General features: G+C 55.5%; 1 protein-coding gene across 1 annotated transcript; it reads right to left on the bottom strand.

The window, feature by feature from the left end:
* Positions 1 to 3,193: 3,193 nt before the first annotated feature.
* On the bottom strand, positions 3,194 to 6,927 carry CDKN1B (cyclin dependent kinase inhibitor 1B). Its single transcript, XM_032106962.1, has 3 exons — positions 6,006 to 6,927; positions 5,309 to 5,439; positions 3,194 to 4,094 (listed from the first exon to the last, which is right to left on the bottom strand). Exons 1-2 carry the CDS (start codon positions 6,478 to 6,480, stop codon positions 5,318 to 5,320), a joined length of 597 nt encoding a protein of 198 aa, XP_031962853.1. The 5' UTR covers positions 6,481 to 6,927; the 3' UTR covers positions 3,194 to 4,094; positions 5,309 to 5,317.
* Positions 6,928 to 12,268: the final 5,341 nt, after the last annotated feature.

Below are 12,268 nucleotides of genomic sequence, written 5' to 3'. Positions count from 1 at the left end.
AAACGTCTCCAGTGAAAAACGGTCAGATCTACGTCCAAAATATTCCTGCTAAGGAAGGGGTCATATCCCTCTTCTCTGGCACGGGAACACGCGGTTTTATGGAAGGGAAAGTCAACCCTTCCTGCATCACGGCCCCGCATGGAAGCCCCGAGAGGAGAAGCCGCGCTCCCACAGTGGGCAGACCGGGAGCGACGCGGGACGGGAACCCGAGCGCGGCGCATGGCGGGGCGCGCGTCGGGCCGTGCCTCCACCCGGGGGAGCGCCGCAGCCCCGCGGCGGCAGCGGCCCCGGCACAGCAGGGACGCGCAGCCGTGTGCGCGCAGGTACGTGCGTGTGCCCACGCGGGGGGTGCGCGCAGCTGCGCGTACGTGTGTCCGCGGAGCGACGGAGGGAGAAAGGGAGGGAGGGGAAAAGCAGAGGGGGAGTGCGGAGGCTGCGCGCGCGCCCCGCGGGGCGGCCGCGCGGTTGCATCAGACGGGGCGGGCCGGGCCGCGGCCGCGCTCCGCCCTTCCCCTCCCCCGTCGCGGCCTTTGCCCGGCCCCGCCCGGCCCGGGGAGAGCTGCCAGGCGCAGGAAAGCAGCGAGGCAAGGTTGCCTCCAGCCGCCCGAGGAGGAAACGTTGCGGCGAGGAGCGGAAAGGGAGGGGGGAAATAAAAATTTAAAAAAATTGCCCCCGCCGCGCGGTTCCGACCCCGTCTCTAGTTCCCCGCGGGGCTGCGGCCGTGCGGGTCGCGGGCTCCGCCGCCACAAGCAGCCCCTGAGGGACGGGGCGCGGGGCGGGCCCGAGCCTTTGCCGCCCTGCCCCCCTCGCTGCGGGTGGGGCGGCGGGGGATGTTCCCCCTGCTGGCTCCGGCCCCGCGCATGCCCTGGGGGGTCACCGGGGGAGGAGGAGGAGGCGGTGGAGGCCGCACGGCGCTACCCCCGCGGTGTTGCGATAGCGGCGGGCGCGGCCCCCGGTGGAAGCGGCGGCCGGGGCGGCCCTCGGCCGCCGCGCAGGGAGAGAAGCGGCATCGATCGGCCGCGGCAACAACGACAGCAGCAACGAAAAAAATACCAAAAATAATAGCGGGGGGGCGGTGAGAGGGCACATCCAAACCCTACGTGACGGAGAAGCGGGCTAGACCCCGCCCGCCGCCTCCCTCCCCGGCCCGGGAGCTGCAGCGCCGGCCCCCCCCCGCCCTGCCCCCGTCCCCCGCCCGGGGGGGTTTGGCTTGCGCCGGCCGCGGGGATAGGCCGGCTCGGGAAGGCGCCGCTATTTATTTTCCACCGAGATCACTTTGTTCGTGCCGGGGCAAAAAGAAAAAAAACAAAAAAAAAAAAAAAAAAAAAAAAAAAAAAAAAAAAAAAAAAACAAAAAAAAAAAACAAAAAAAAACCAAAAAAAATAAACCCACTCCACCACGTAACTTTTTTTTTTTTTTTTTACTTTTGTTTTTCTAAATCTTCGCGAGTGTTGTCCACGTTCAGCGGGCTGAGTTGCGCACACGGCGCGCAGCCCCGCCGGGGCGGCTGCAGTCGCTGCGCGTGGGGCAGGAGGCCGGGACACGGAGCGCGCCGGCGGCGGGCGGCAGCGTGTCCGGCGATCCCTCGCAGCCGGCGGAGCCGGGGAAGGGCAGCGCCAGCGCCGGCCGTGCCCGCTCCGGCCCCTCTCTGGCCGACTCGGGGCCGACACTGAAGTGGGGCTGGCGGCCGCGGGCTCGCCCCCTCTCCCCGTCCCTCGCCAGCGCCAGCCCGGCACAGCCCCGCGTTCTCGGGGAGGTTTCGGAGCGAGGGCGAGCCGGGGCGCGGCCGGGATAAACAACAGGATCGCGTTGCACCGGGGAGGGGGGGAAGACCCTGGCGAGCCTCGCAGAGAGCTGTGCTCCCCCCCGCGCCCCCGTTCTGTTCATTTACGTGTTTGTTTATTTCTCGCAAGCCCTGGGGATGAGAACGCTGCTCCCCCGCATCCCCGGGCGGAGGGGGCCGCTCGCACCTTGGCGGGCGTGGCGGGCAGGGCCGGGCAGCCCCCGCCATCCCCCCGCACCTCGGGCATCCCCTCCTCTACCCTGCGGTGCCATCCCTCGCCTCTGTCCGGCGGAGCCCGGCCCTGAGCAATGCCGGCGGTGCTGCGGGGCCGGGGGAGCGGGGCCGGTGCCTCCGCCAGCATCTGCCGGGGCCGGGGCGTGCGAGGCGCCATCTTTGATAGCCACGAGCGACCGCCCGGGGAAGATGCCCCGGGGCTCCGGTCACCGGTGCTGGCCCCGGGAGCGAGGGACGGAGGGACGATCCCGGGAATCCCGAGGATGCGCTGGCTCTCCGGTCCCGGCCCAGGAGGTGCGCTTTTTGGGCTCGAGTTTGAAGCCCTAGGAGTCACAGGACTACGTGCAAGAAGTACCTCGAAATACCTCTTCTCTTTCAAAAAAAAACCAAAACCCCACCCCAAACCCAAAAAGCGTTATAACACAGGAAATTCCACTCTTTTGCACTAAGAGGGCACATCATTCCCAATTATCACAGAGGAACTCAGAAGCATTAATGTTGGGAAAGCCCTCTTTTGAATCCAACTGTTAACCCAGCCTAAACGCTGTCCCCAAGTGCCACATCTACACATCTTTGAAATCTCTCCCGGGATGGGGACTCCACCGCTGCCCGAGGCAGCTCGTTCCAATGCCTGAGCACCCTTCTATGAAGAAATGGCATCCCTGCACTAAGGGTGCCGCATCCCTTACTTTCACCTGCGCCACAGACCCGTGAAGAAATGGATACCCAAATGAAAAGTGCTGTTATTTCTTGCAGTCTTATTTCCTCCTGTGCCAGGCTGAGGGAGGTTGAAACACACACTAATGAAGACCATATTTCTTATATATGGCAGTTTTCTTTATTGATTGCTTGATGTGAAACAATATCAATCTGGATTTTTTTTTCCCCACACATTACAAAAAAAAAAATTTAATTGGCTCAGTCTGCAATCTCTTAAGCACAGCCATATTAATTATGAGAAAAAGAAAAAAAAAAGAAAAAAAAAAGGAAGAAAAAAAAACCCCAAACGGAAAAAAACCCTCTAAAAAGTCTACCAAATAGAGCATTTACAAATGCACAAAAACATGCCACTTTGGCTTTATGGGGAAAAAATATTGTCTTCTAGATTAAAAAAAATCTTTAACATAAATAAGTTAGTATAATTTCTCAGTGTCTTTACAGAGTTATGTACACAGGTACACTTCAAACTTTTTTTTTTTTATTTTTACATACAGGTACACAGGCAACGTAGAAATACTGTTTAAAGATGTAGTATCCCTTTTTCCCTCACACACAAGCACTTTGGGAAGTGGGTCAGATCAGAAAACAACAATATTCCAGATTCAGAGCAAAAGCCTTCCAGATTAGGCTAAAAAAAAAAAAAAAAAAAAAAACAAACCAAGAAAATCAGGCAATGTAATCAGGTGGGATGATTTTACACAACTTTTTACAGGCATTCAGTTTTGGTATATGGATTTGGGGGGGAACTTTTGCTACTACATAACATAACGGAATCATCACAGCTCCCACCTCTTCAGCTTAATGCAGTAGGAAGAAATTTGACAAAAATCTGCTCTGAACAGTTACCACAATTATACATTTTTAAAAATACTAAAAAAATTTTTTTTAAATTAAAAAAGAAAAACACTGCGGACCCACTTAAAGGGACAATACATCTTTAAGTAATAAAAAACCTACACTGCTTCTCTTCATAGATTTCTTTGCTTGCTAGATTGTGAAAGCAAGTTCCAATCGGTCACCCTCTTCCAGTCCCTCCCCCCTCCCAACAAGTTTTATGTGCTACATAAGGTAAAAACTATATACACAGGTAGTACAATAAAGCAAATAAGGAAACACCTAATTGCACAATGCTACATCCAATGCTTTTAGAGGCAGGTCTTTTAAGAGTGCCTAAAATTTAGTGTTATTGTTTGCTTTTTGTTGCTGTTCTTTTTTTTTTTTTTTTCAGTGCTTGTACAGGACCTCCATCCCACAGAGATCGGCGATATGTGTTTTTTCTTTCCCACTACAACTTTACATCTTCCTCGCTTCATCGCCGCCCGCCGCACTCGACGAACGAGGACGCACATCCTCCGCTCTGCAACGGGAATAATGAAGGAAAAAAAAAAAAAAAAAAGGACGGGGAGGGGGAACGCGATTAGAAAACATCGACAAGAAACGCGATCCGCGGCACAACCGGTTCAAACCGACACCGCATCCCCGGGGCGGGCGGGCCCAGCCCGGGCGGGGCCCCCGCCGCCCCCCCGCCCCCGCCGGGCCGGGCCGTATTCCCCGCACCTCTGCAGCGGCCCCGGCCCCTCCGGGCAGCGCGGGGGGCCCCTCCCGTGCCCCCACCCCCAAAAGCGGGCGGGAGTAGCGGCATTCGCATGGCCGCGCTCGGCTACGGCTCACCCCAGCGGGACTAATTTGTTGCAACTTCTGCTTTACAGCTTAATCTCTCTCTGCACAATCGCAAATCGTTTTTGTAAACCTCGCTCCTAACCTCGGCTCCCAAACCGCCGGCGCAATTTTTACCAACTCTCCCCGCCCCAGCCCTCGCCTTAAAACAAAACAACAAGAAGGGGGTAGGGGAGAAGGGGGGGAAAAAAAAAAAAAAGCTGCAGAACCCAACCTCCCATTAACCCGCTCCCTTCCCCCTGCCAGCCTCTAAAACCAAACCAAAACAACAGAAACAAAAAAGGGGGGGAGGGAAAAAAAAAAACAACCCAAACCAAACAAAAACAAAACAACCTTTCATCGCTCGGATTTTGAGAAAGTGCCCGGATTCCCCTTAAACCCAACTTCTTGACTTATTTCTCCCGCAGTGGGAAGTGGCCGCGACATGCGACGGCAAGGCTGACACTGGAGGTGAAAAAGCCCCGGGGGAGGGTTACAGGGGAAGCCCCCCGAAATCCTCTAGCATCTAACATGATGCACCAGCCGCGTCTCCGTCCCTCCACCCGCACGGTCCTTAGGAAAGGGCCCTCCCTGCCCCCGGTGCCCATCCCGGAGGAAGGCAGGGTCAGTTCCACTACAGCCCCTGCCCCAGCCCCTGACGCTGCCGAGCCCAGGCTGGGCTTCGCTCCTTGTTTTGTTCTTTTCAAGCCCTACGCCTCCCACTCCCCACCCTCCAACGCACACCCATTCCCGAGCGGTCGGGGGAAGCTACCCTTCCTCGAAGAAAACACCCCTCAGCGAGCCCACAGAGGCACGAAGCCCCCTCCCCACCCCCTCAGAGACGCGGGATAGACACTCGGTTACCCCTTCTTTCCCTTCTTTGCATCCTAATGCCAGACCCTAAAGGGCACTGACCTAAACGCTTTACGTTTGATGTCTTCCCGGGCTTGATTTCTTGGGTGTTTGCTCCACTGAACTGGCACTGGGGGAGTCTTCTGAAACCTCTTCTTCTGTTGTGTTGGCTCTTTTATTTTGAGGAGAGGAATCTAGGAGGGGAAAATTAAAAACGAGGAGAGGGATGGAGGAAAGATATTAAAATATTTTCTTTCCAGATGTTTGCTCGGCATCCAGGGGGGATAGATGGAGCCGAGGGGGGAACATTCCCGGATCCCCGTGTCAGGTATCGGCTGCGTGAAGCGAGCAGGGAGTGGGGAGATGGGCTTCTCCCTAGGCAGGAGATCCGAGTTCCCTCTTTTCGGCTAAAATCCATATTCGTCTTTTGCTGAGCGCTGTGAACCTCCTCCCAGCTGGGCAGGAGGCCGGGTCCCCGCGGAGGGGCGGCGAGGGGTCGAGGGGGATGACCCGCGTCTAAGGGCTCTTCCTTGCAAATCATCTACTGGCTCCCACTCTAGGCGGGCCCCCCGGGATTGCAAACACTACCCGGGCTTTTTTAGGGGGAAAGGGGCGGGGGGGGGATGGGGGGGGGCACGCCGAGCCGGTGCCCGGCGGGGCACAGCCCGCCGCGGCGGGGCCACGCGTGGCAGGGGCGGAAGGGCCGGAGCCCCGGCGCTGACACGAATGGGGCGCGGGGCAGAGCCATGGGGTACATTACCATCGGCCGCGGGTCTTTTCCTCTGGCCAGTGCACTGCTCTGCTAAGTCCGTCTGATTTTCTGAAACATCAGTCTTTTGAGCTACACAGTGAGTGTCCTCTGAGATTCCCTGAGAACCGACAAAAACCACGGTTTGGCAATTCCCGTTTACATCCAAGCTCTGGCGGCCGGCGGACTTGCAGACGGCTTTCCGTAGCCGGGGGGGTCTGAAGTAGAAGTCGGGCGAGCTTCCCTTCTCCACGGCTTGCCACTCGTACCTGCCTTCCAGCGGCCTGTGATTCTGGAAATCGAAATTCCACTTCCTCTGGTACGCCTCCTCCATCTCCTGCAGGTGTTTCTTGAACTCCCTGCTGAGCTCTTCGTGGTTCACCGGCCCGAAGAGGTTCCTGCACGCTGACGGCTTCGGGTACTCCGACTGCCTGGCCTCCATGCGCTCCAGGGTAGGGCTCCCATTAGAAATGCGGACGTTTGACATCTCCCCGCACGGTGTGGCTCCAGGCGGCGGTTGTTGCGCTCGCTGCTCTCTCTCCGCGGCCGCCGCCGCCTCTCCGCCGCCCTTTATTGCCCGGCGCCCGGCGGCTCCGCTCCGCGCCTCCGCTCCGCGCTGCCCCGCGCTGCGGCCCCGCCTCGGCCCCGCTCGCCCTCGGCCCGCGGAGAAGGGGCGAAGAGGCGCCCTTGCATAAGCGCCGGCCCGGGGATGAGCCCCGAGAGCCGCCGCTGCCGCCGCCGGGGAGCCCCGGGCGGGTGAGGAGCGGAGCGCGGCGCTGCCTCCGCGGTGCCGGCCCGCCGCCGATGGCGATGGCGCTGATGATGCCCCTGCCGCTCGCACCGCCGCCGCGTAGTAAAAGTGAGACGAAAAAAAACAAGAGCAGACGAGCCCTTTTCTCGGTTGCCCAATATGGCGATTGAAGGGAGGCTGACGAAGAAGAAAATGATTGACAGGACGAGTCTATTTAAACAGCCCGGCCGAACCATTGGTTACGGCGGCGGGCGCCGCCCCGTTCGCCCGGCCCTTCCCCGCCCTGCCCCGCCGCCGCCACCGGCTCTAAAGGTGGGACGGGACGGGGCGAGCTGGGTGCTGCCCAGCGGGACCGAGCCCGGCCGGCTACGGTGAGCCGAGCCCGGGAGCGAAGGAGAAAACGAGAGGGGTGGGACGGCACCGCGGGGCCCGCTCTCCTCAGCCCCCCGCAAAGCCCCGCGGGGTTTGTGCCACCCCACAAAAACACCCGCCCCATCCCGCCGCTCGCCCGAGCGGCCTGAGAAATGGTGACGGCTGGCTTTGATTCTGGGCTGTGACAGGAGTGTCCCACCGCTCTGGTTTGCCCGGGTTGGGCTCTGGCGACACATCGCCGCCGAAGTCCGGGCTTGGGGGCAAGCTCGGGGCTAATGGGCAGAATGGCCACCCCAGGGCATGCAGCGGCGACCAGCACCCTGACCCCACTGCCTGCGCAGATGGGCTGGCGGCTCCTGGTGCCGAGACGATCATCTCCTGACCTCTCGGCAGAGAAAGGACTAGGTTAAGAAATATCTCTGTAATAACCTCTGCTGAGATTTCAGATATCAGCAACCCGTGGAAAGAAAAAAAAAAAAATACCATTGGGGTTTGTCCTGTTTGTGTACTCAAAAGATTAGATGAGCAAAGAGTCACAGCCAGGGATTTTCTAAGCAACTTCCTCGGTTAGTTAGAGCAGGTGTGGTGGACATGAGAGCAATTGTGCCCTCCTCTCTGGCCCCCTTTTCTCCAGCCCCTTTCCACAGCCATATTCCCTTACCAGGTAGGGCAGGCCCCTCAGTGTGTTGTGTGACACTGCGGGTTCTCCCAGGCACTAAAGGCTATGACATTCCCAGGTGCCCAGATCCTGTGCCTGAATCTTTGGAGGGCCCTGAAAGCTCTTAACACCAGTCCATCTGGCCAGGTCTCCTTTGCAAGCAGAGCAACCCTGTGCAAACTTTGCTTCGGGGTGGGAGGGTGAAGAGGGGTTGAAATCGCTTGCTACACAAGTAGCAAGCTATCTCAACAAGGCAGGGGTCAACACAATTGGGTTTAACTGGCTGAAACGAGAGTCAGCACGTTTGGCCTTGAAGATGTGGAGATTTTACACACTGGAGAGAGGACACAACCTTTACACAGTGCTCAAGCCCAGAGCACTTTGCTGACCATCATCAGACTCAAGGCCTCCAGCTTCTGTTCATACCACTCAGCAGAGTAATCTCGTATCATCAGCATGCTCAAAAAAATTATGTGTACAAGAAAAAAAAAAAAAAAAGAGATTAGTTTAAAAACCACAAGGTTGAAATACAATATTAGCCATGTTATTTTTATTTATATGCTGGGCATTTTAGTACTTGGAATTGTTTTCCAGCTCTTCTCAGAAACCACAAGTTCTAGCAATTCACTTGCAGAAAATTAAAGCTAATATTCACATGTTTGCAGGATGTGAGATGTTTTTTTGAAGTTGCAAGTCCATGATAAAACTCCATCAGCTGGAAAAAGTGGGGCCTGCATCTGCTGTATTTGCAGGATTTCATCTTCATTTCTCTAGGCTTTCCTGTCTTTGACTTCCATTGCCACCAGCAAGGAAGCTTCATTTCACACTTCATTTTCTCTGTCAGGTGGAGGGACACTGAGCTTGTTTTGTTGATCCACACAAGGGCATTGTAACAAAGGGATGTGCAGAATATTTCTGAGGTTGCCCAGGGCTCATCCTGATGATGGGGGCTTGCCTGCTGGTAACCTGCTGAGTGTCCCACCCCTGACTCCTTAGGTGAGGAGCTCCCATTCTCTGCTCCCTGGGAGACACTTCTTCTCTCCCTAATCCACGAGGGAAAGGCAACCCTCTTGTGTGTAGGATTATGACAGTGTACCAGAGTATAAGCACAAAATAGGAAAGAGAAAAAAGAAGTGGGGAGTGTGGGTTTCCAAATACTGGAATAGCTTCTGTGCCCCACGAGTAAAGCAGCAGCAACATGATGGCAGTGCAACAGAGAGCACTGATTTATCTGAAGCCTTTGGAAAAGGAAAAAAACCAAGTTACTGCAGGACAAGTACCTTCTGGGGTTTTTTTGCTGTTGTTCTGTTTACACCTCCCTTAGCACAAGGACCTGAGACTGAGTCCCTGGATGCTGTACAAGTATATTGAGCACGAATAATTAAATCCAAAGGGGCGGAGGAGGGGGGATGGGGGGTGGGGGAGGAGAAGAGGGGCGCGAATAATTTAAGCCACTGATGGAAGCAATGGAAAAAATGAAAGAGGAGCGGTCTGCCCCTTGGTTTATCCCTCTATCCCTTCTCCTCTATCACCCTGCCTTGCTCTCCGAGGGGCTGGGGAAAGGGAAAAGGGGCGGGGGTATACCCCCGCAGCCGCGGTAGCTGCGCGTCTTTCCGCGGGCAGCGCAGCCCCCAGCCCACGCAGCCGGAAACGCTGGGGTCGCGCTGGGACAAATCATCAGGAAAGGGGGTAAAATTAAAGAGAAAAATAATTTAAAAAAAAAAATCAGAGTGTCTGCCCCGGGGTGGGAGCATCCGCGGCCTGGAGCATCCGCGGCCATGCTCGGGGATCGGGGCTGGTCCCCGCCGCTCTTTCGGCTCGTCCTCCCTTCTCTTCCAGGCGATCTCGGCAATCCACCTTAAATCGCTGCGGCTGCAAAGGGAAAAAAAAAAAAAAAAAAAAGAAAAAGGCTGTGTCTGCAGCGACCTTGCCATGATCTAAAGTGTTTTGTTTACAGTCAGGCACCCCCGATGGCTGCAGCAAATCGGGACAGAGGCAGGCGCCCGCCCGTAGTAGCAGTGAAGCGTGGAAAAAAAAAAAAAGAATACAGGAAAAAAATATACTCGAAAGTCCCGGAGTGAAGCTGTGGAAAGATCAGAGCGCCATCGTCTTGCAAAAGAGGGGCACAACAGTGGGGCTGCGGGGGAGGCGGTGCGGGGTGGGGACGGGGGCGAGAGCTGAGCCTCCCCCGCAGAGCTCCAGCCTCCCTCAGCCGGCTCTGCCCCGCTCTGCGGCCGCTTCGGCTGGAGATGCAGCCAGTCAAAGATCGGAGGAGAGGATTAGAGAAAGAAAGGAAAACAAACAACAGCAAAAAACCCCAAGCTCAACAAAACTTGGAGGAGTGAACCAGGAAGGAGGGAGGAGTGTTTACAGGGAGGTCTGGGCGAAGAATGTCCTGGCTTCTCTAACAGGCTCTGGACACCCTGTCCCCTCTCTTCCCATTACCCCTCTCCTCGCTCTTGTTTGGGCTTTTCCACTGGCAAAGCTGCTCGCTGTTTTTCTTTCCTCCAGAATCGCTTAGGCAAGCTTCCCGTCTTCTTTTTGGCCACCCTCCTTCCCCAGCACTTTATAAGGCTGTCCAGGGAACCAGCAAAGCCCATCTGAACCGCACACATAAAGCATCTGGGTTGCTTGGGATTTTATACGTTCCCTTGCAAATAGCAGGGAAATTGGGAATAATACTGGAGCTCCTCCACGGGATGTGTCTTCCAGAGTTGAGGATGAAGAAGGCAGGGATGTGGCATGACCCATTTGGAGGTTTGAGATTTGCTCCTAACCCACCTCAGCTGTTACTGAGCCAGTGCTGCTTCTCCACCTCTCCAGTTCTCAGGCCAAGTGCCAATTTCTTCAAGAGATGTGGGGCGAGCCTGCCATGAGATTCGAGGTGCAGGCCCCAAGTATTCACCATGTAACATTTACTTAACAGGAGCCCTTTCCTCCTGGCAGGATTAGGACCCCGTGAGGTTCAGCAGCAGGGGCTGTCAAGAAGGAAAGAGCCATTTGAGTGTACAAAGGCCCTGGGATACAATCCAGCAGTGCCCAGGACCAGAGAGCACTCACTGCCTAGGGGGGGCGAGGAGCTGCTACCCTCCTGTGCAAGCGGCGTTTGAGACCTTTTGCTCTTTTGCTGTGAACTCTAGAGGGAGCCTAAGGACAGAGATCAGGCCAGCGCCAGGACCTGGCCTCGCAGCTGGCAGCTTCCCCGCTGCCCGCCCGGGCTGTCCCCGGGCTGTCCCCGGGCTGTCCCCGCTGCCATCCCCGCTGCCATCCCCGCTGCCATCCCTGCTGCCGGCGCTTCGGGGGGCTCTGCTCCCGCTCCCCTCCCGGCAGGCGGGGAGCAGCGGTGCCCAGGGATACCGGCCCCGTCACCACCTGCAGCAGCCTTGGGAGGGCTCAGGTGTGAGGACCGACCCAGGGCATTTTGAGTCCTTGAGAGGGTGCTGGCTGCAGGTACAGCTTGAGGTGTCCTTAATGGGGTTTGGGGTGTCCTTAATGGGCTTTGAGGGTGTCCTTAATGGGATTTGTTTTAAGAAGCGGGTGATGTGTCAGAAACGCCTTCTCTGTGCTATAACTGTTGGGCAGGTTACACAAACAGTTATGTCTGCAGAAGATACAAGTTGAATTACTAGCACTGGAAGTACTCATTCTTCTCTCTTTGGAGCTCTCTGCTTGTCATCAGCCTTCCCTTGACTTGCTAAAGGAGCAGCCCTTCCAAAGTGCCCTGATTTGGTCTCAGGGAAGACTTTTCTGGTATGGCTCAGACAATTTTATCTTTGTTTTTCATTTTGTTTGAAGTGCAAGATAGGAGCAAGCTTAAACTGCTCTTAAAGCAGGTGAAGCCAGGAGTGTCCTAAAGCCAGCAGTGATGGATGCACCATTCTCAGTAACCAGCTTCTCCTTTTTCAAATCAGGAACAAGAAAGAGGATGTTAATATACAGTCCCTAAAAATAAACACACACACTCACACATGATTATGTTGAGTTATACCAGCAAACACTACTGTTGTAGAGGTGAGGCCTAAATTGATTACTTGCTGTGAACTGACCTAATTTCTTGGAAGAAAACACAACATATTAAAAAAAAAAGTCATTTTCAGGCCAGTCTAACTCCGTGTCTGTAAGACTTCCCATTCAATACATCACATAACTCACACCACTTTGTTAGAATAGCAAATTTTTGACATAAGAGTTAACTAGAGGTTTCTTATGGCAACTAAACTTCCTTTGCCTTTCCATGTCCATTCCCCTCCCCTCCTCTTCCTTTTGCTCCCCTTCCCCTTCTCTTTCCCTTTCCTTCTCCCTCTCTCCCTCTCCCTCCCCCTTTTCAGGGTGTGTAGAGGATTAACCTGCTCCATGTTTGTAGAGTTCTGAATATTAAAAGCCCAAAGCAAGAGCTGATTACCAACAAAAACCAGGAACTGTTACTGTCACTATGAAATTAAACAGTTTTCCAGCCCCTTGCTCCACCACCTATGCCTTTAAGAAAGTTTCCCA

This window comes from Corvus moneduloides, chromosome 4 (genome assembly GCF_009650955.1).
Source record: "Corvus moneduloides isolate bCorMon1 chromosome 4, bCorMon1.pri, whole genome shotgun sequence".
NCBI classification, from domain to species: domain Eukaryota; kingdom Metazoa; phylum Chordata; class Aves; order Passeriformes; family Corvidae; genus Corvus; species Corvus moneduloides.
The sequence above is the reverse complement of the archived record's forward strand: the minus strand, read 5'-3'. Positions and strand labels throughout refer to the sequence as shown.